Genomic DNA, 22047 nt, shown 5'->3' with positions numbered 1-22047 from the left:
GCTTCAAATGATTGCCTACTGATGACTGCTGCCTGGACTGACTTGCAATTTTATGTGGCATCTACTAATGTGTGTACCAAGGCAACGTGAAAAAAATTACACGAGTGGTGCCTTGATCTCTGGGCAAGGACAAGAAGTTTTCAGGCAGCCTTCGTACATAATTCAAACTGGTAATTAATGAGGAGTTAGAATTTTCCACTTAAAACATCATACCACAAAGACACCAATGGGAAATAAACTATCTGGATGGAGAAACACACGTTACTGGTGACAGAACTACGACAACATATACAAACATTTTGTTTTACATTTAACAGTTAGTGCGTACACTAAAACTAGAATCATAATAATACTGAAGTAGTACAATTTGATTTTAACTACACTGATAAGACTGACATCACACCACACTACATACCATTGGTGACTGACTGTACTGCTGCACTTGCAACCACAGCTGCAACCTGCTGCTGCTGTTCAAGGGTTTGCTTCTGTTGCTCTAGTGCCTGAAAATATTATTAGACAAATAAACTCTAGACAACCTTGTTAATGTATTAATAATTATCAAGCTTGCTTGAACATATACACACAAGTTGTCCTGTGATGAGGGGCAATCCTCAGCACAAAAGCTGGGAATAATGCTGGTCTTAAAATTTTCTTTTGCTCTCCGATTTCCTCATTAATGCACAGCATCAACCGTATTCAGAAACAACTGCTGAAGTGGATTATATACTGACTGTCCATAATCCAGCTGGAATACACACAAGCCTTGTAGAACTACAACAGACACTCTCAAGCTAGCCCCTCTACCCTTTTCCCCATCAATTATCTGTGGCAATTTAAGATGTTCTTTATCTGGTTGTCTTTTGTTTTCAGATGTATCAAGTGTCATAGCCAGGCAAATTCACTTCAAAACTTAGGCCCCGATACCTACACAAATTCTCGAAACTGAAAACAGCACTCCTTATTTTCAGTTCAGGTGGACTGGAAGCAACACAAGACAGTGAAAATTACACACTTTTTTATGGAGAAAGTTTGTAACCACAGCTTATTTTGCCCAATCTACTAATCATCAGAAGAAGCTGGAAATGTCTTATCATTATAGTGGAAGAGGAAATAATATAGCAAAATCGTCCACAAAAAGCCAATACTGAATGGAACTTGCATAACAGCTACTGCAAATTTGGTTATATTTAATAAGGACCCTTGGGAGACATCTTTCTCTATTCCAAAACGATCAGATAGGACATGCATAATCCAGTGTATAAAGGAAACATTGTACAAAAAGAATTGTAAAAAGATCGGTAGTTGTCACTGGAATTCAGTTCACTGAACTGTCTGAAGATGATGTATTTCCAAGTAGTAGCAGCAGCTTTCAATATGTCGAACAAACCTCCAACCAGGTACTGTTTGCATAAGAAAGACTTGTATTTTGACCTCCAGACAGATCAGGTTATCAGGAGTTGAATATGTCATGAATCCATACTGGAAGCAACTGAAGAGCTTCTTCGTTCCTTAACTCAAGTTAATAGGCGGTTCTCCATGTACAGTAGGGTCTTTCCTGCACAGCTTGTAAGAGTGACACTACAATACCTACATGGAGATGTGCAGTTATCCCTGGCTTCAGCAAATAATTAAGACTGTGTAATTCCAAAAATTTATATTTCCTAGTCTAAAACAATGAAAATAATCAAACTATTGACAATTAATGTAAATGGATAGGTAAAAAATCTACTCACCAAGCAGTAGCAGGAGAAAACACACACACACACACACACAAACACACACACACAAAATTAACTTTTACAAGCTTTTGGCGCTTCCTGCCAGGAGGAGGAGCCACTGGCTCTGAAAGCTTGTAAAAGTTAAACATTTTTGTGCGTGTGTTCTTCTGCCACTGCTCGGTGCAGACTGCCTTTTGTGAAAGATACTGGCAACATTCCAATGGAGTTTATGAAATTAGTGGTTCATGGTATGCTTAACTGAGCTCATAAACCCTTTATAGGATCTTCATTTGCTCTCCCCATTACACAATTGGCTTTTGCCTTCATTATCTGAAAGTTGTGAGGCCCACAACAGTTTGTCGACCTTGAAATGCTGCATACCTGATCGCAGAACTGCACTATTCACTTTGTCAATGGCAGGTGATCAGAAAACTGTGGAATAGATGCAACATCAGCTCAGTGCCTCACATTCATAATCATTCTTGAATGAAAAAACGACCAGCTGGCTGAACAGCATTCTAACACTGCCTAATCTGCTACATGTATACACATTGGATAGTGACCACCTGAGTGAAAAACTGACCGTCACTTCCCACTGAGCAATCTCAAGAAGGGCTGGGGACCATACTGGAATATTAACAACATGGGATGACCTCTGTAGAACTGCTGAAGTGTGTTCACTGTCCTACATTCAGAAGGCATAACATTTCCCTTTGCGCAATTCTGTCAACAGCTCTGCCAATGGAGCAAGTCATAATGAGAGCCCAAAGCACATTACGTGACTTGAAGTCCCGACAAAAAGACGAATGGTAAAGGGAAATGTGTGATTAGATGGTTGAGTGATTAAGTGTGTATCTCTTTGTTTGAGGGCACGTAATGGGAACATACTGCTACCCTGTTTGGTGCATATTCTACAGAAGCAGTATCTAGGGGAAGAAGAGTGGAGTGGTTTTCTTCTTCGACAAATACTCATATGACACTTCCTCTCCCTACTGAGACCCACTTTTCCTATGGAAAATATAACCTCTCAACAGAATGGTGTCACCTGTTTTAATATGCAGATAATCAACAAATAATGAAGAGGAAGACTGCATGAAATGATACTACTCCACGATAGTGCCTGCCTGCATTCTGATAGACTGATAAAACACTTTACTGGAGTTGGGTTGGGCAGTGATTAACACTCATCTGATTCACCTGACCTCGTTCTCTTAGATTTTCACCTTTTCTGCTCTCTATGGAACAACTTTCAAGGAACTTCCTATCTAGATGAAAACGCACCCCTAACATGGCTCGATGAATTCTTTGACTGAAAACCACTTGATTTCTACATTTGCAGAATCAAAAAGTTACCCCCGTGTTAGCAGACTGTTGTAAAGAGCGAAGGAAAATATATTATTGATGAATAATGACTCTGTTATGTGGAACTGTTGTGTTTATCAAAATTGTGGAAAAACACTGCAAACTTACACACTAACCCAATATTTTGAGTCATCACACAATGTTTCTCTTTTGGATAATACATGTTTGCCTTATCTTCTATGTCTGATCGGACATATGGGAACCTTTGGAAAAGTACCATATTGCAAGTTCACTTGCAAGCAGAATTATCAACACTAGTGTTCTCTGTGTTTGAGTAGCTGCATAAACTTTTGGCACTGCCTTTTTAATAACTGAAGTGTAGGACGTATTAAAGGCAGGATGTTATTGATACTTCGTGAGCTTTCTTCACTTCAGTATAATAGATACACTTTTGTGATTTTCAGCAACTGCACCTTTTTGCTGTCAGTGAACAATGAACATTTGTCTCATTATACAGTTGCCCAAGCAGTTCACCCAAAAGAGCGATGACAAAATTGCAATAACTGGTTAATGAGCTGCCTGTCTACACCTCTTATACCTTCTCTGACTTTTGTATGTGTTCTGCACGCAATTAAGAAATGCTCAGTTAAAGAATACAACATGTTATAAGAGCAAAAGTAAAATCATAAAATTTTTTTTACTAACAAACTTCATGTTCTGTGCAGTACCTGTAAGAGTATGCCATCTTTTTCTATCATTGTGCTACAGAAATGAGAGGAAGTAACCATTTCATTGCTTTGAACTTTTTGGTTGTAATGGAGAGTGAACTTTAATTAAACATTTAACATTACATCACTTCTCTACATACTCCATCGGTACATTAGAGCCCTTCAATAACAGTTGTCTTGTTTACATTTCTGTTAACAACCATCTAATGAAGATCAACTTAGTGTCCAGTAACTTAAATGTTTATTGTTCGTATTTTACCACAAAGAAAATTCACTTGAGAAAACCATAAAATTACAAGGCCAGTAATATCAATAGATACATTTAAAAGTGTAAAATTATTCCCAGATTTTGGAATTATTAACTAAAAAGGTGGAGGCAGTTGTATACTTGCATAGCCTGTTCTTTTATTCTGAATATACACTTTTTCAATTATTGGCAATTACCTAATTTTGACCTTGGGAACTGTCAAGGTAAATAAAAATAATTCTTTTGTAATATCCATAGCATGATGCACCCAGTAGTGTGGGGGGAAATCCCTAACAAGAGTTCAGCATAACCACAGTAGGTAATGGCGTAACTGCCATAGATTTGAAGTCCATATGTAAAAGTGCTTGCAGGTGTGAATATTGTCAAGCTATCAGTTTAATAAGTCATGGATGCGCAATACTGGCACATATTACTTACAGAACAATGGAAAAACTGGAAGAGGCCTACCTCAAGGATGACTCTACAACTTATCCTAGAAGGTAGGTTAACAAAAGGCAACCCTAAACTCTCTGAAATTCTGAAGGCAGAAAATATAAAACACAGGAAGTGAAATGTTATTTGCAATTTGTACAGAAACCAGACTGCAGTTGCAAGACTCAAAGGACATGAAAGGGAAGTAGAGCTTGAAAAGGGAGTGAGACAGGGTAGTATCCCCAATAACATTCAATGTGTACACTGAGCAAGCTGTGTAGGAACCAAGAAGAAATTTGAATTGCAAATTAAAGTTTGGGGAGAAGAAATAAAAACTTGCCAATGGCGCTGTAATTCTGTCAGAGACAGCAATGGACTGGGTGTAGCAGAGGAATGGAATGGGTAGTATCCTGAAGAGAGGTTATAGGGTGAACATCAACAGAAGTTAAACAAGGATAATGGAACTGTCAAGACAGTGCTGAGACAATTAGATACAAAATGAGATACTAAAAGTAGAAGATGAGTTTTGCCATTTGAGCAGCAAAATAACTGATGATGGGTGAAGATGAGAGGACATATAATTCCGACTGAATAAAGCAAGAAAAGTGTTTCTGAAAATGGTGAATTTGCTAAACATCAAATATAAACTGAAGTATTAGGAAGTCTTTTCTGAAGGTATCTGCCTGGAAAGAAGCCTTGCAGGGAAGCGAAATGTCGGGGACAAACAGTTCAGAGAAGAAGGCAATATAAGTTTTTGAATGGTAGTGCTACAGAAGAATGCTGAAAATTAACTAGGCAGATCACGTAACTAATGAGGAGGTCCAAAACCCTCTTTACTGGCATTCATCCTAATTTGAGTATCTGCAGATGACTGGCAACTGGCCATCAGAATTTTATTTCTGTCACTAGATCAGTATTTGATATAAGAGGACATGAAAACTTGTGAGCATCAACTGTATGTATGAATGTCTTGTCCATGTCGTGCTCTGTAGCTTATAGAGATTATATGTAAATCATAATAATCACAAAATTGTTTGGCATAAGTTGCTTGTTGGTAGTTTATTTTCCCAACTAGTTTCGGGCATTGCACATCACCAGCAGTATTTGTATAACACAAGAAGACAGTTATTTTGTATAATACATTACTTACAGTGTATGCAGTTGTTTTATGGATATGTGACTTTTCAATTAATTGTAATGTGAACTGTCTTATAGTAATGTTTTTTAGCGTATGTCCATGACAGATCCTAACATTATTTTATAAGGACAGACTAATTTAAAAAAAAAAAAGGTCAAAAATTTTGCTAGTATTCTTTAATGACAACAAATTTCTACGTTCTGCTAACAGAAATAATACAAACTAGAAGTAGCATTATACAAGGTGGTGAAAAATGGTGTCAGAAAATTTTAACCCCAGATTGTTCATGCCAGTAGGAACCAAAATTATTAATGTTGTGTAGGATGACAACGCACCATTTTTAAACTACGGAAACTTGGCACCATGTGCTCCAAGTGGCTGTGAGATTGTCCTGCTGCCATTCGTTGGTTGATGGGCAGTGCTATGGTTGTCAGTTCACACATACGAGGGGTGTCTGAAAAGTCCGTGCAAAGTCCAAGAGATGGCACCACTGGCGTGTATTGAGGTCATGTTCAGTTAGCAGCATCTTTGGAAAGAACGCAAACCAAGTTTCAGCCATATTGGTCTATTTCTTTGTGTTTGGCATTCGTGTGAATCAAGGATGTCGAGTGATTGTCAAAAAATGGCCGAAAAAGAATTTTGTGCGGTGATTAAACATTACTTTATGAAACGCAAAACACCTCAGGAGACTAAAGAGAAGCTTGATAAAAATTACAGTGACTCTGCACCTTCGATTAGAACAGTGGTTTCCAAATTTTCGTAGTGGCCATATGGACACAAATGATGCTCAACATTCTGGATGCCCTGTGGAGGTTACAACTCCAGATATCACTGATAAAATCCATGATATGGTGATGGATGACAGAAGAGCTAAGGTGCACGAGATTGCTAGTGCTGTGGGCATCTCAAATGAGTGGGTACATAATATTTTGCATAAACATTTGGACATGAGAAAGCTATCCGCACGATGGGTTCCGCGATTGCTCATGCTTGAGCAAAAACGGAATTGTGTGAAGTGTTGCAAGGATGGTTTGCAGCTGTTCAGGAAGAATCTGCAGGACTTTTTAAGCGTCGTTTCATCACTGCGGATTAAACATGGATACATTACTATACTCCCAAGACCAAATAAATGGGTTCCCAAGGGAGAATCTGCACCAAAAAAGACGAAGACCATTCCTTTCGCTGGAAAGGCTATAGCGACTGTCTTTTGGGATTCGCAAGGGATAATACTCATCGACTATCTGGAAAAGGGTAAAACTATTACAGGTGAATATTATTCATTATTATTGAACCATTTGAAAACCGAGCTGCAAGAAAAACACCGGCGATTGGACCGCAAAAATGTCCTTTTCCATCACGACAATGCACCAGCACACACCTCAACAGTTGAGGTCGCAAAATTAATGGAAATAGGATTCCAACTCATTTCACATCCCCCCTATTCTCCAGACTTGGCTCCCTCGAACTACTATTTGTTCCCCAATTTGAAGAAATGGCTGGCGGGACAAAGATTTTATTCAAACAAGGAGGTGATTGCATTAACTAATAGTTATTTTGTACATCTACATCCACATTTATACTCCGCAAGCCACCCCACAGTGTGTGGTGGAGGGCACTTTACGTGCCACTGTCATTATCTCCCTTTCCTGTTTCAGTCGTGTATGGTTCGCGGGAAGAACGACTGCCAGAAAGCCTCCATGCGCGCTCGAATCTCTCTAATTTTACATTCGTGATCTCCTCTGGAGGTATAAGTAGGGGGAAGCAATATATTCGATACCTCATCCAGAAACGCACCCTCTCGAAACCTGGCGAGCAAGCTACACCGCGATGCGAGCGGCTCTCTTGCAGAGTCTGCCACTTGAGTTTGCTAAACATCTCCGTAACGCTATCACGGTTACCAAATAACCCTGTGACGAAACGCACCGCTCTTCTTTGGATCTTCTCTATCTCCTCCGTCAACCCGATCTGGTACGGATCCCACACTGATGAGCAATACTCAAGTATAGGTCGAACTAGTGTTTTGTAAGCCACCTCCTTTGTAGGTGGACTACATTTTCTAAGGACTCTCCCAATTAAATTCAACCTGGTACACGCCTTATCAACAATTAATTTTATGTGATCATTCCACTTCAAATTGTTCCGCACGCACACTCCCAGATATTTTACAGAAGTAACTTTTACCAGTGTTTGTTCCGCTATCATATAATCATACAATAAAGGATCCTTCTTTCTATGTATTTGCAATACATTACATTTATCTATGTTAAGGGTCAGTTGCCACTCCCTACACCAAGTGCCTATCCGCTGCAGATCTTCCTGCATTTCGCTGCAATTTTCAAATGCTGCAACTTCTCTATATACAACAGCATCATCTGCGAAAAGCCGCATGGAACTTCCGACACTATCTACTAACTCATTTATATATATTGTGAAAAGCAATGGTCCCATAACACTCCCCTGTGGCGCGCCAAAGGTTACTTTAATGTCTGTAGACGTCTCTCCATTGAGAACAACATGCTGTGTTCTGTTTGCTAAAAACTCTTCAACTTGGACAATTCCTACATTCAGAAGGGATCAAAAAATTAGAACAGTGTTGGACGAAGTGTATAAGTCGAAAAGGAGACTATGTCGAAAAATATAGGTTTACCCCAAACACGTAAGTAGTTTTTTTTCTGCATGGACTTTTCGAACACCCCTTGTACAAACATGCCTCGCCCCGTCACTGCCCTAATGCGATATGCACAAGTGTCGAATACCACCAAGCATGCGAGCTGCCTTGGATACATTGCGATCTCCAACACGCAAAGCATTCGCAGTCACACGTTTTCCAGAGCATCCGGCAACAGGGCAATCCCATGGCCAATTGGAGCGTGTGGCGCCAATTTTCCGGAGTTTAAAAATGGTGTGTTGGCGACTTACACAACACTAATAATTTTGATTCCTACTGGCATCAGCTATCCAGGATTAAAATTTCATGACACAATATTTCTCCAACCTGTATGCATTTCATGATGTACAACAAAAGATAATCCTCATCTGTATAGCAACTGCCAATGACAATGAGACATATTTTCATGTAAAAATCCTTATGCTGATTACAATATGCATATATAAATCAAATAATCATATTATTACACGAATATTATGAAATTTTGACACCAACATGTGCTGGAGAACATTACTATAAAGTAAGTCACATTACAATGAGTTGAAAAATCACATTTGCATAAAACACTGCTATATACATACACTGTAAGCTTTTGACAATGCTGACTGGGATACTCTTGGGATGGGGTTGTAGCCTGTCCCCGATGTTATTCAATCTTTACACTGAGCAAGCAGTAAACAAAACCAATGAAAATATTGGCGAAGAAATTAAAGTTCAGGGAGAAGAAATAAAAACTTTGAGGTTTGCTCATGACACTGCAACTCTGTCAGAGACAGTAAAGCACTTGGAAGAGCAGTTGAATGGAGTGGACAGTGTCTTGTACGGAAAATATAAGATGAACGATAACAAATGCACAACTAGGATAATGGAATGTAGTCAAATACAATCCAATGATGCTGAGGAAATCAGATTAGGAAACAGGACACTTGAAGTAGTACATGTGTTTTGTTATTTGGGCAGCAGAGTAACTGGTGACACTCAAAGAAGAGAGGATATAAAATGTAGACTGGTAATGGCAAGGAAAGCACTTCTGAAGAAGAGAAGTTTGTTAACAATGAATATGGATTAAAGTGCTAGAAAGTCTTTTCTAAAAGCATTTGTTTGGAGTGTAGCAATGTATGGAAGGTAAACATGAACAAAAAAACATTTCAGCCACAAAGAGAATAGAAGCTTTTGCTTTGTGATTTTATTGAAAAATGCTCACGATTAGATATCTAGAACATGTACCTAATAAGGAAGTACTGAAGAGAACTTGGGAGACAAGAAAACTGAGGTACAACTTGCCTAAAAGGGATCGGTTGATAGGACACATTAAGAAACATCAACATGTCACCAGTTTAGTACTGGAAAGAATTGTGGGGGTTAAAATCTGAGAGCGAGACCGAGAGATGAATTCAGTAAGCAGATTCAGAAGGATGTAGGTTGCAGTAGTTATTTGGAGAGGAAGAGGCTTACAGTGGAGAGCTGCATCAAACCAGTCTTCAGACTGAAGACCATAACAACAACAAAAACTGTAAGTAACATATAAGAAATACATGTTTTTGTGTAACACGGACACTGCTGATAATGACCAATGCCTGAAACTAGTCTGGTAAAATAAAGACCAACAAGCAGCTAATAGCAAATAATTAATAATTAAAATAACTTATTTACAACTGTATGTACATCAATTTATATTCAATCAAAAGGTTTGGTGTTTTAATTGTATGGACACTGAGTTTTACAGGTGGAGATGAGGGACTAGTCTGGTAGAGCTGCGCCATATGAGACACGGTGTTTTGTGCTCTCATATAGATAAGAGATTTAGACCGAAATAAAACTTAGTTTTATACTGATAACTAATTAAATACGTCTGTTAGTGTGTTTTTCAAGCTTGCCTTTAACGGTTTCACTTTTCTTTATGTATTTTTGTAGAAAACACGAGAAGATCATGAAGTACGGTTACAGTTTTACTTCTGTTTTACATTTTGGACTAATAAACTTAAAGACTCTCATTTAATTGCACTTTTTTTTTTCTTTCTGGCCAGTTAAGTACAGCATATCCCTTTACTGCTTTAATTCTTTTTTGTGCAGCTCAGCATAAATTTAATTTTGTGGATCTACAAACTTTGCACATGGTAGCTTTTTTTATACACAGTTGCCAGTAGACATAATTTTCATAAATGTGTTTTCGTGTTTTCTTATAATTTAATTGATTTATCCTCACCAAAGTATTATTTTTGCCATAAGCGAAAAGTGCCTGACTTGCCACAGAATTGTTAGCTCTGGGGCTTGGTGTGATGATGCAGTAAGTTTTTTCCACTGGGATGGCTGTGGTGGCATGGGAATTAGGGAAGTGAATCAGACTCATCAGTGGTTCTGTAGGATAAGTACTAGAGATTGGAAGGAAGTGGAACAGGAAAGGAAAATTGCTGCCTTTCTGGTGGGGTTAGATTGGGCTAGGAAAGATCTGGGCATGTTAAGGAGGGAGAATGGTAAAGTGGAGTGGGAAGTGGCAACAGGTAAGAGAATGAACAGGGTTAGACAGCTTTATGGTGAATGTTAAAAATAAGTATGACCTGTTGCTTCAGTTAGAAACTGATGAGCTTCATGCAGAAGTTATACGTACGCAGTGCAGAACAAACTTCCAGTTAAAAACTGAGTAAGAATGTAGGGAAGTCAGCAAATAGAAAGAAAGTTCTGTTGTTAGGTAGTTCTCATGCCAGAAGTGTAGGCCAGCTTTTGCATGATGACTAAGGATCAGAGAACCAGGTCACCAATCTTTTTAAACCTAATGCTGGGCTCTGTCATGTGACAAAGGATGTAGGTTCACTGTGTTATAGGTACAATATAGAGTGCAAAATATACACTAATAAGGATTGCATCAGCATCAAGACATAATAGAGTGGAGTTTGTGTCTCTGACATCATTTGGACTCTTCTGTCAGGAAAGTTAATTTGGAGTCAGAACGACTGCTTGGGTCGGATGTGGGGGTCACATATTGGTGTGATTCCTGTTGATTTCCTCAGTAGGTGGGATTATATTAGGTATGGCACACACCTCAACAGGAAAGGGAAGGGTAAACTGGCTGGGCTAATACAGATAATTTAAGGTAGGGAGGCACTGCCATAGTGGTAAAACACCAGTGGCTACAGGCCTTGGAGCAGCAGCTTTTTTAGGATAAAAAGGACAGAAACAAGTCAAGTCCTACGAAAGATCAGGATTGAAATGAACCTTCAGTTTGAGAAATAAACTAAACAGCATAATTCTGGCACGATGTATCAGCAAACACAGCTGTTGCTTCAAATTTTCACAAATCAGCAGAAACTTTCTTTCAACCCAGTTTTATCTCAGTCAATATGAAATGCCAACTATCTCGAGTGCATCACAATATTCGAGGCTAAGAAATAAAATTAATGAATTACTTATCTACACTGATGAATTAGAGTTAGCCAACCCATTTGATATAATCATAATCTGCCTCTCTGAACATCAAGTGACCAACTGTATAGATGTGTTAAGTGTTGCAAGGATTTAGATTGGTTTCTCACTTTTGCAGAGTGGAAATGGTGGATGGAGGAGTTGCCACACGCATAAGGAATTGTCATAAATTTAATAGCACAGACATTCATAAATTTTGCCTAGAGCAGCATAGGGAAGCATGTGCAACAGAAGTAGAATTTCACAATAAATCATTCATAACAGTGAGTGTATATCAATTATCAGCAGGTAATTTTTATCAGTTTATAAATCACTTTGAAGCTCTACTGGCCTATCTGACAACAAAAAAGAAAGAATTAGTGGTTGCTTGTGATTTTAATGTAGATTTTCTCAGAAACCCTTCCAGTAAGAACTTGCAGTCAGTAGCATTGTCATTCAACTTAATTCATAATGTTAACTTTCCAACTAGAAAAACTAAGAGTTCGAACATGGCTATTGATAATATCTTTACAGAAATTTCTAATGAACAAAATTATATTATAAAACCAATAATAAGTAGCATCTTGGACCATGATGTGCAGTTCCTCTTGCTAAATGTTAATACTGATCAGGATATAAAACCTACTAAACCTCAGTTCAAGAGGGTAGTTAGTAAGCTAAAAATTGATTGTTTTAGGAAACTCCTCAAAGACATGAATTGGAGTGATGTGTACAATGCTCATAGCATGAATGAGAAATACAACACTTACGTACCACAAAATATTGAAGAAAGTAATACGGACATCAAAACAAATGCATTATCCGAAAAGGATAGTCACATTAGGTAACAAAATACAGACAACATGGGATAAAGTGAAGAAAGGGACTGGTAGAACCTATGGATAACAGGTGTGTGTAGTGTTGCTGAAATTTACAATAAGCACTTCATAAATGTTTGTGAAAAGATGAGGTTGTCAGGTTCAGTAGATGCTGCAATGGAATAACTAAGACCAGCCATTAGAAATAAGGACAATAATATGTATATGGCCCTCACAACACCAGCAGAAGTAATGTCCACCATAAAATCGTTAAAATCAAGAAATTCTTGTGGCTCAGATAATATATCAACTAAGTTGATTAAACAGTGTGCCTCTGAGTTTAGTGACCTCTGAAGTTATTGTGAAATCAATCTTTTATCAGTGGCACATTTCCTGAATGGTTGAAGTACACTAAAGTTAAACTTTTGTGTAAGAAACAAGATAAATATATACCATCAAACTTCCATCCAATTTCACTTTTGCCCACATTCTCAAAAAATATAGAAAAGATAATAAACAGTCCTCAACTTAACCATCTGACTATAAATAAAATATTATTCACATCACAATTCGAAATTCAAAGGGTTCCAATGTACTCCATTCATTAGGCAATACGTTATTGGTACATGTTGTGGTCTGTCCGACACATTTGACTACGTAAATCACAATGACCTTTTCAATAATCAGAATAGTACAATATAACAGGAAATGCTGCAAAATGGTTCAAATCCTGTCTCTCTGACAGAAAACAAAGTGAGTCAATAGGAAATAGATGTGCATTAAGCTATCAGGTATCATTCAACTAGGAACCAGTAACACGTGTCCTCCAAGGTTCCATCTTAGGACTATTACTTTTCCTTGTGTATATCAATGACCTTTTATCAGTAACACTACCAGATGCCAAGTTTGTTTTGTTTGCAGATGATAAAAATGTTGTAATAAATAGTAAATCAAGTATAGTCTTAGAAAGGTTGGCTAATGAAATTTTCATGGACATTAATAAATGGTTCCAAGTCCATTCTCTGTAACTAAACCTTTTTAAAGAAAGAAAAAGAGAAAGAGAAAGAAAGAGAGAGAGAGAGAGAGAGAGAGAGAGAGAGAGAGAATATAATATATGCAGTACGGAACTCATAAAAGGTTTCCTGCTATATGATGACAAGTAGATAGAAGAAGTTCAAAATGTTAAATTCTTGGGATTACAGCTTGATAATAAATTTAACTGGGAGGAGCATACCACAGAACTGCTGAAGTGCCTAAACAAATCTCTATCTGCTACACGAGTGTAGTAAGACCTAGATGATATAAAAATTAGGAGCTAGCACACTTACGCTTACTTTCATTTCATAACATCATACAGGATTATTTTCTGGGGTAACTCATCAAACCAAGCTAAAATTTTCCAAGCCCAAAACCATGCAATTCAAATTATTTGTGGTGTCAACTCAAGAACATCCCGCAGAGGACTGTTTAAGGAACTGAGGATACTGACTACTGCTTCCCAATATATTGATTGCTTAGTGAAATTTGTCATTAAAAACATACATACATTTTTTCCCTCCCAAACCAATGGCTGAGTTCATAGAATTAATCTAGAAACAGAACTAGCTTCCACAAGGATTTAAAGTCACTTACTTTGGTCCAGAAAGATGTCCACTCTTCAGCAATACACATTACCAATAAAATGCCAGCAGCCATAAACAAGTTTAATAACAAAGTTCAGTTTGAGAAGAGTCTAAAGATTTTATTGGTGACCAACTCCTTCTACTCCAGTGATCAATTTCAAAGCAAAACCAGCTGATGCTTGCATATTAATAGTGATATCACATAAACGTGAATATTGGGCACAATCTAACTTCTGCACAAATTTTGTGCAGTAATGTGATCATTATAAATATTTATTGTGTATTCTTGTTTTCTGACATATTCCACAACCCAGAGGACTGCATCACTATGGATCAACTGGAACGAAAAGTACCTCTAGGCTAATCTCTGGAAAACAATGTGAAAACCCCACTCAGGAGAGGCAGTGTACCAGAGCAACGGCTGTTAAAACTGACACTGGTTCTAGATCTGGCTCACCGTCTTGTCTTGTACTTTTCTCAGTTCGAGAAAGTCACATGGAGTACAAAAGTTACAATACCTTAATGACTAACAATAACAAATTTATCATTTAATTTAAACAGCCAATAGTGCGAAAATACGATATTCCAACAATACCTGTATCTGCTGTAAAGCATGCTGAACAAATGCCTGGTGCTGTGCTTGGTAACCTTCATAGGTCTGTTTTGTTGCAGCCATTATTGGGGTAATGACAGCAGCATGCTGTGTAATGAGTGCTGCTTGATATTCAGACCAAGAACGTGATGGGTTTCGTAACTTCTCCACAACTGAAGAGTCAAAATAGTTATTCTTGGACTCCCACAGGTTTAACAACTGTATTAAAAAAAAAGATGAATTAGAATTGTTACTGAAGAAAGGGACATTGTAAAGAGTGAAAAAATGCTTGTTAAATAAAACATTAATAAACAACTACAGCAGCAGCTTCGGCCAGGCCTCCCTTATATATGTAAAAAGTTGTGATGCTAAAAGAATTCATTCACAAAAATTGATAGAAGAGAAATGAACCAAATGTGTGAAACAAAGGTGCCAACTGTACATATGTTGAATATTAACAACAGAGCTTCTAAAATCAAATGCTGGCAGTCTATTAACATTCGGTCAAACTTGCAATAAAGAACACACAAACCAAACGGAAGTGGCAGAAACTAATTTCAGGGACTAGAAAATTTTGCCCTGAGAATTAATTTCAATGTTATCCTGGCATTTACTTTATTAAAATGATTTGAATATTAACATCAGTTTCCAAGATTTCAATGAAAACTGAAACAATGGAAACTCTCAGTTGGAATATCAACAAATGTAGGAAAAAGACAGATTGCTACTTACTGTACGGATGATACATTTAGTTGCAGATAAGTACAACTAAAAGACACTTACTATGTGCAATGTGTGTCTTTTAGTTGTGCCTGTCTGCTACCTAATGTGTCATCTTTATGGTAAGCAGCAATTATCTTTTTCTTACATTATCAATCTGTCCTTACAGTAGCAATCTGTCTTTTCCAACATTGTAGATTTTTCTTACATTGTTGTTTTAAAATCCTGCCAGACAAGAAATAAAATAATGCTATCCAATAAAAAAGATGTCACTGACACCTGTCTGATTCTCCGCCGCTTTACCGTGTGACTCTAGAGAGGATGTTAAATGTTTCTGTATCACTGAGTTGTGGGACATGATCTTTGGCCCCAAAACGCATTGAAAAACTTTTGCCTCGCTGTATTGCTCATGATCATAACGTGACTGACACAATATAATTTTAAAGTATTCTAAGTCAAGTAATTACACGATAGAAACACCACCAGGGCATTTTTATACAAATGATGAGTCATGATATACCAAATTTGTTTGAAATTGCTCCAGGTGTAACTGAGTTATACTTTCATGTCATGCCTTTTCACCCCAAACCCTCTGCCACATGGGAGCTAGGATGTCTTACTGTCACAGTAAACACTGTCACTGTGCTATTAAAAGTCACATATGTGCCAATTGTTTTTGAAATTTCTTGAGACCAATAACTCAACAACCTCAAAAACTATTGATTTGATACCAATATCAGTCGTTATTGAACATCTTACGCCATGTCTTCTCAAACCCAGCACTCAGGGTTGGTTGAGGTAAATTACCAGCATATTATTTTTATACAAATTGTGAGTCATATATAAACACGCACGTGCACATACACACACACACACACACACACACACACACACACACACACAAACAACATTTGATTGAAATTGCTTCAGATGTTTCTGAGTTAAGTCTTTTCACCCCCACCCCTGTGTGTGGTAGTTGGTTCTTACCCTCTCTGTAATCTTCATGTGAGTGCACACAACTCATCAAAGTTTCATCATAATCAGATGAATGGTACAAAAATGCACAGAAAATAAACAAACAAATATTCATTTTTGTACATTACATAATGAAAGAAAACTTACCTTATATTTTAACATCTTACCTGTTTTTCTATGCTGTCTCCACTCAAATTTAAATATTTATTGCAGCACTCCTGCTCTCCTATGCCCTCTCAATACATAGTTGCCTATAAGTTGTTGAGCTAGTCACTTTCAGTTTGTTGTCATTTCTATAGGGATGTCCAACCAAAAAGTTGTTTAATTTGGGAAAAAGATGGTAACAATTTGGGGCTAAGCAGCTGAGCTATAAGGTGAATATTCAAAACCTTCCCACATAAAAAGCTGAAGCAAATCTTTTGGCAACACATTTATGGTCTCTCCTCCGAGCTTAATGTCAGTGAGCAGGACACCCTTTCAATCCCAAAAACATTGTGGCCATAACATTCTTGGGGCTCAGATTTTGAGACCATGAGTGACTCAATTTCACTGATTGGTGCTTTGATTCTGGACTTTTGTGGAAAACTCATCTCTTACCACTTGTAACAAAGTGGTTCAAAACTCTTCACCGTCTTTGTCACATCTTGTGAGAAAAGTCAATGCAGCTCCCTTTCACTGTTTTTTCTGTTCATCTCTCAAAAGTCGAGGAAACCACCTGGCACATACTTTTCTATAATCCAAATCACCACTAACAGTTTGATAAAGAACTAACAACATAATTTCAGGAAACCACAAGCTCAATACTTCACTAGTGAAACATTTATCCTGTTCAATTTTTCCCTCAGTACTTGATTAGAGTTTACCAGTCGTAACTGACAGTCAGGCTGACTGTTGCTCATTAAGAATATTATTCATTCCTTTGCAATTAAACACGATGCGGCATTTTTGAACTGAGGCTTCAGTCCACACATTTCTATAAACTTTAGTTATATGTCCATAAAATTTAATAATAATAATAATTATTATTATTATTATTATTATTAATATTATTATTATTATTATTATTAATGTTGTTGTTGTTATTTTTCCCCTATGTGGAAACTGTACTTACTACATACACTACAAGCCTCAAACCTGGTAGGATTGTAAATTTATCACACATTTTAAAACCCTAAAAATAAGCGGTATGCCACCATTCCTGCTCACTGCTAGTGTTATACTGGTACCAATAACAAGGAAGATCTGTGACATTGCCAGGAGAATACAGGGAAAACTGCCCACCTTGTCAGACTCTTGCAGTTCCCACATTATAATCTGATATCTTGTTGGGCAGTGACACTTTTGTTATTCATGTATTTCTTACTCATCAGAGTTAGCACATAGGACCAAATCCACCACAGCAGTTAACAATACCCCACCACAGCAGTTAACAATACCTACAATATTCTTACATGACATTACCATCTTTGTCCTCTTCCAAATTCTGGAAATGGATGTCCCAGCCACATAACATGCAATATTCAAAATCTGCAACTAGCTGACACAAATATGCACTTGAGATACATTTGTGCATCTGCAACCCTCCACACATTAGGCAACACAAGTTCACCATGCCAGCTTAACAACTTCAGTTGTAATTTTGTGCAAGGATGACTTTGTTTGGTGGCACAAACAAACAAGGTGCTGAACACCAGCTCCGTTTCCTAAATTATATTCATTTCCCTGAACGTGCAACCTCCCCTGAACGTGCAACCCCCCCCCCCCTCCGCACCCCCTGTGCACACATGAATCTTATTTGGGGGTGTTTGTTCTCATACTCCTATCACCTCTTCTATTGGCCTTCCCTCCTCCCTATGCCTTCTCTATATGCATTTTTCACATTGGTCCCTTCAATCACACCATTGGGGATTACAGACACACACACACACACACACACACACACACAAATGTGTTCCAGCACAGCAGTTACAATTTTTTCAGAAGACATGGACACTGGAAAATCAGATAGCAATGCATGGTTGGATATGTTTTCCTGGAGTGGCAGTGACAACCCAAAATACAAGAAAGGAAGGACACAAACAAGAGGAGTAAACATCTTTCTTATGTTTAGTACTGCAGAAACCAACAAATAAGAACAAAAACAGCCAATGACAGTCCTCAAAGAAGGCATCTGAAATTACAACCCCAGACAGTGAGGGATGCCTCACATTTCCGGCACACTAAAGATCTAATTTTCTAATTTCCCCTGCCACAATGTGTGCAACAAGCTTGTCAGCATTGTTAATGAAGGTTTCATACATCAGTGTCCTCACATAACCTCAGAGGAAGTAATCAAGGAAAGTGATGGTTGGTGATCTTACAAGCCAATGAACCCAACCACTCTGGTAGCTCCAGTGTTGCTGACATCAAGTGGTAATACACATCAAGACTGTAATGTGAGAGGGCCGCATCATTCTGAAACCATACGCCAGAACTAAGCATAATAAACATGTTTCTCACCCTGCTCATGTCATTCTTTCCTTGTGCTTTGCCCACCAGGAAAGTGCTCCCAGCCATGCTTTGCTATGTGATTTTCCATCACCTAGGTGTACTCTCTTTCTCTTGAAGGTTTGTACCCCATCTGAAGCACCTAATATATATTAGGTTCGTGTATAAGTTCATAGCAATTTTGTTTTGTATATTGTTTTTCTGATTGCTATGGGTTTATTTATCAATTGTCATTTTTTATTTGTAGTTCACTGTTGCTATCTGAGTTAACATATTGCCATTTTGTCATTTGAAGATGGTGGGTGGAGCTGTGGATGCTAGAAAACAGAGTGGTAAGTGGAGAAATCAAAATATTTCCAACATATTCGTCCGTCTGAGCTCAACCGAGGGGTGACAGCAGCATAGGCAGCTAGAAATGTCTGAATCTTTCCTGGGATAATGCCACTGGGCATAGTTTGGCAAGAAAATGGTTTTCTCATTTTAAGGACGATTCTTTTAACACTAGCAACTCCTTCTGTTCAGGAAGACCTTAAGCGTTTGATGAAGATTGTTTAAATGGGGGATAATGCCATTGGACAGAGTATGGCAACAAAATGGTTTTCTTGTTTTAAGGACTCTCCCCTTTCAGGAAGACCTTCAGGGTTTAATGAAGATCATAAAAAATGCATTAATCCACAATGACCCACATCAGTGTATCCGATAATTCGCAAATGTGATGAACTGTGATCATTCTACCATTGTGTGACATTTGCATGCAATGTGGAAGGTTCAAAAATCTAGAGTATCGGTACTGCAAACTCAAAAGCCAAAATCACAAAAATCAGTGGGTGGTTACATGTGTATCCCTACCTCCTCATCACCAATTGGATCATGAACAACACTGACCATTCCTGTCTTGTATCATTACTGGTGATAAGACATGGTGTCTTTACGCTAACATAAGGAAAAGACAGGAATGGTTGAGACTAAACAAAGCAGCAACGCTGTGCATAGACCAGCGTGCACCCGCAAAAGATAATGTCACACATCTGATGGGACAGCAACTGTGTGATGTACTATGAACTGCTTCTCTGAGATGTAACCATCGCTGCTGACATTTACTGTCAACAACTGAGACATCTTGCAGATGCAATCCGAGAACAATAAACAGGAAGTGATGCTACTCCACAATAACGCCCATCTGCATTCTGCTAGACTGACAAAAAACACTGTGCAGGAGGTTAGATGGGAAGCAATTCTGCATCCACCTTATTCATCTAACCTCGCACCCTCAGATTTCACCTTTTTTGCTCTCTATGGAACAACTTTCAAGGACCACCTTTTCCAGAAGAAAATGCACCCTGAACATGACTCATCGTGTTTTTCAACTCAAAACCATGATTTCTACGGCTTGGGAATCACAAAGTTACCCCAGCAGTGACAGACTGTTGTAAAAAGTGGAGTATACTTTTTTGATGACTTAAGTCTCTGTTGTGTGTATCTGTTGTACTTATTAGACTTATGAAAAAAAGTTATGAATTTATGCACTAAGCCAAGACATATCCTCAACAAGGACACCACCTCCCTTTGCTGCACAAAGACCTCAAAACAGTAATTTACTGTGTATCTGTGTACCGAGAAGCCCAGTGATAGCTTACTGATTATTCATTCAGCTTTACATGGCACAGCTAGTGTTACAGAATCTGAAGAACATGACTGTGCTATACTGTAGAAAGAAAAAACTATTTCTGCAATAGAAGAAGGAAAGGGAGGGGGCAGCAGGCGGTAGTGTGAAATTTCAAAGTTGAGAGTCCTTGGGTTCCTCTCCAGGAATTGGGACCTTCTCAAATTCTATGGGATGCAAACACAATGCCACATACAGTCATAGAGTTATAAATTATACAGTTTAACTGGCATGGCTGCACAACAAGGTGATAAAACTGAATTGACAGGGGCTAGTTTGATTCACTCCTAGGCTATTAAAAGTTGATTCTACCAGGCAATCTGAGGGTGGGTTTGGGATATTTCCTCAGTCATCTAGTTGTCTTACCCTTTACCCAACTGTCCCAAAAAATGTTGCTTCCAAAACATATTTTATTCATCTTCTGTTGGGTCAGCCACCATTAGAAAATATAAATCATGGAACTAATGCAATAAATCCCTTATATTCATCAGAAATGAATTTTTTTAGCAAGCAAAACGTTATATATGCCATCAAAGTCAAAGTAGTGTTTTTATATGGCAGAGCTAGTGTAACAGACTTGTTTCTCCGCTTCGAAGGATCTTAATCTGCCATTTTTTGTTGGTATCAGCTAGGATTTTGTCAACTGTTCAGATTGTTTTCAATTTTAGAAATTCAATTTATCAGTAACTTTACTGGAATATGAGTAAATTTTTTTGAGAATATTTGCTAGCTATATTTCATAAGTCATTGGATACCTTAGACTAAATAATATGAAGATAAAATTCCAGTTCACTGAATCGGAAAGGTGGAATCCACATTTATATTAATGATACAAAAAGGTGTACTTTTCATATATTCTCATTAATTTTTTAACGAGTAATCAATCTAAAAAGCTCTGAGCAGATAATAATTTAGCGCATGATGTGACACGTACTTTTTGTAATAACCCTGGGACACTCAATGCCAAGCAGCAAAGAGAATTCTATTCCATATGAAACAGAAACAAAAACAAATGCAACTTAAACTTGATTTTTATAAGGCAAGTGGTGGTGCAGTCCCAAGGAACAGCAGCAAGAGGCCAGGAATAGTCCTTCTAAAAGGGAAGAAAAATACATGGCATTGACCTCAGGGTTCCAAAATACTTAATGGACGCAAAAATTCATAAGAGAAATGTCTCCAGCTCTCAAATCAAGTTCTATCAAGCTAACTGATAATAAGGAATCAATCAGTTTAGAAAACAAAACTGAATCAGAGACTTGCACCAAGAACATCGACACTAAGAATATGTTAATACCAGACAAAACTGAATTGATAAAATCACTATGGAACACATCTAAATTGATCATATTTGCTACCATGAAATAATTCTGGCACGGATATTGGTTATTAGTGCATTGTACAGGGTGGCACATGAAATGTCATACTCTGACATTTCCTAATAAATATTTTATTTGCAGGTTGGCAAATGTTGAAATGTTGTGACAAGTAGCCATAGTTTGTGCATGGCTCACAAGTAGACAGGATTTGTCAATATA

The 22047-nt window shown here is 37.8% G+C and overlaps 1 protein-coding gene across 3 annotated transcripts in view; it reads right to left on the bottom strand.

Annotated features, from left to right (window-relative positions):
- The window catches only part of LOC126182260 (calcium homeostasis endoplasmic reticulum protein), a 306481-nt gene that overhangs the window by 146354 nt on the left and 138080 nt on the right, over positions 1 to 22047 (bottom strand). For all 3 annotated transcript variants that reach the window (XM_049924835.1, XM_049924836.1, XM_049924837.1), the window contains 2 exons: positions 14671 to 14886; positions 416 to 503 (listed from right to left, as the gene is read on the bottom strand). In XM_049924835.1, the coding sequence (XP_049780792.1) occupies positions 416 to 503; positions 14671 to 14886 (304 nt within the window). The remainder of the gene's footprint in view (positions 1 to 415; positions 504 to 14670; positions 14887 to 22047) is intronic.

This window comes from Schistocerca cancellata, chromosome 1 (genome assembly GCF_023864275.1).
Source record: "Schistocerca cancellata isolate TAMUIC-IGC-003103 chromosome 1, iqSchCanc2.1, whole genome shotgun sequence".
Classification (NCBI taxonomy): domain Eukaryota; kingdom Metazoa; phylum Arthropoda; class Insecta; order Orthoptera; family Acrididae; genus Schistocerca; species Schistocerca cancellata.
This window is presented reverse-complemented; position numbering and strand designations above follow the sequence as displayed.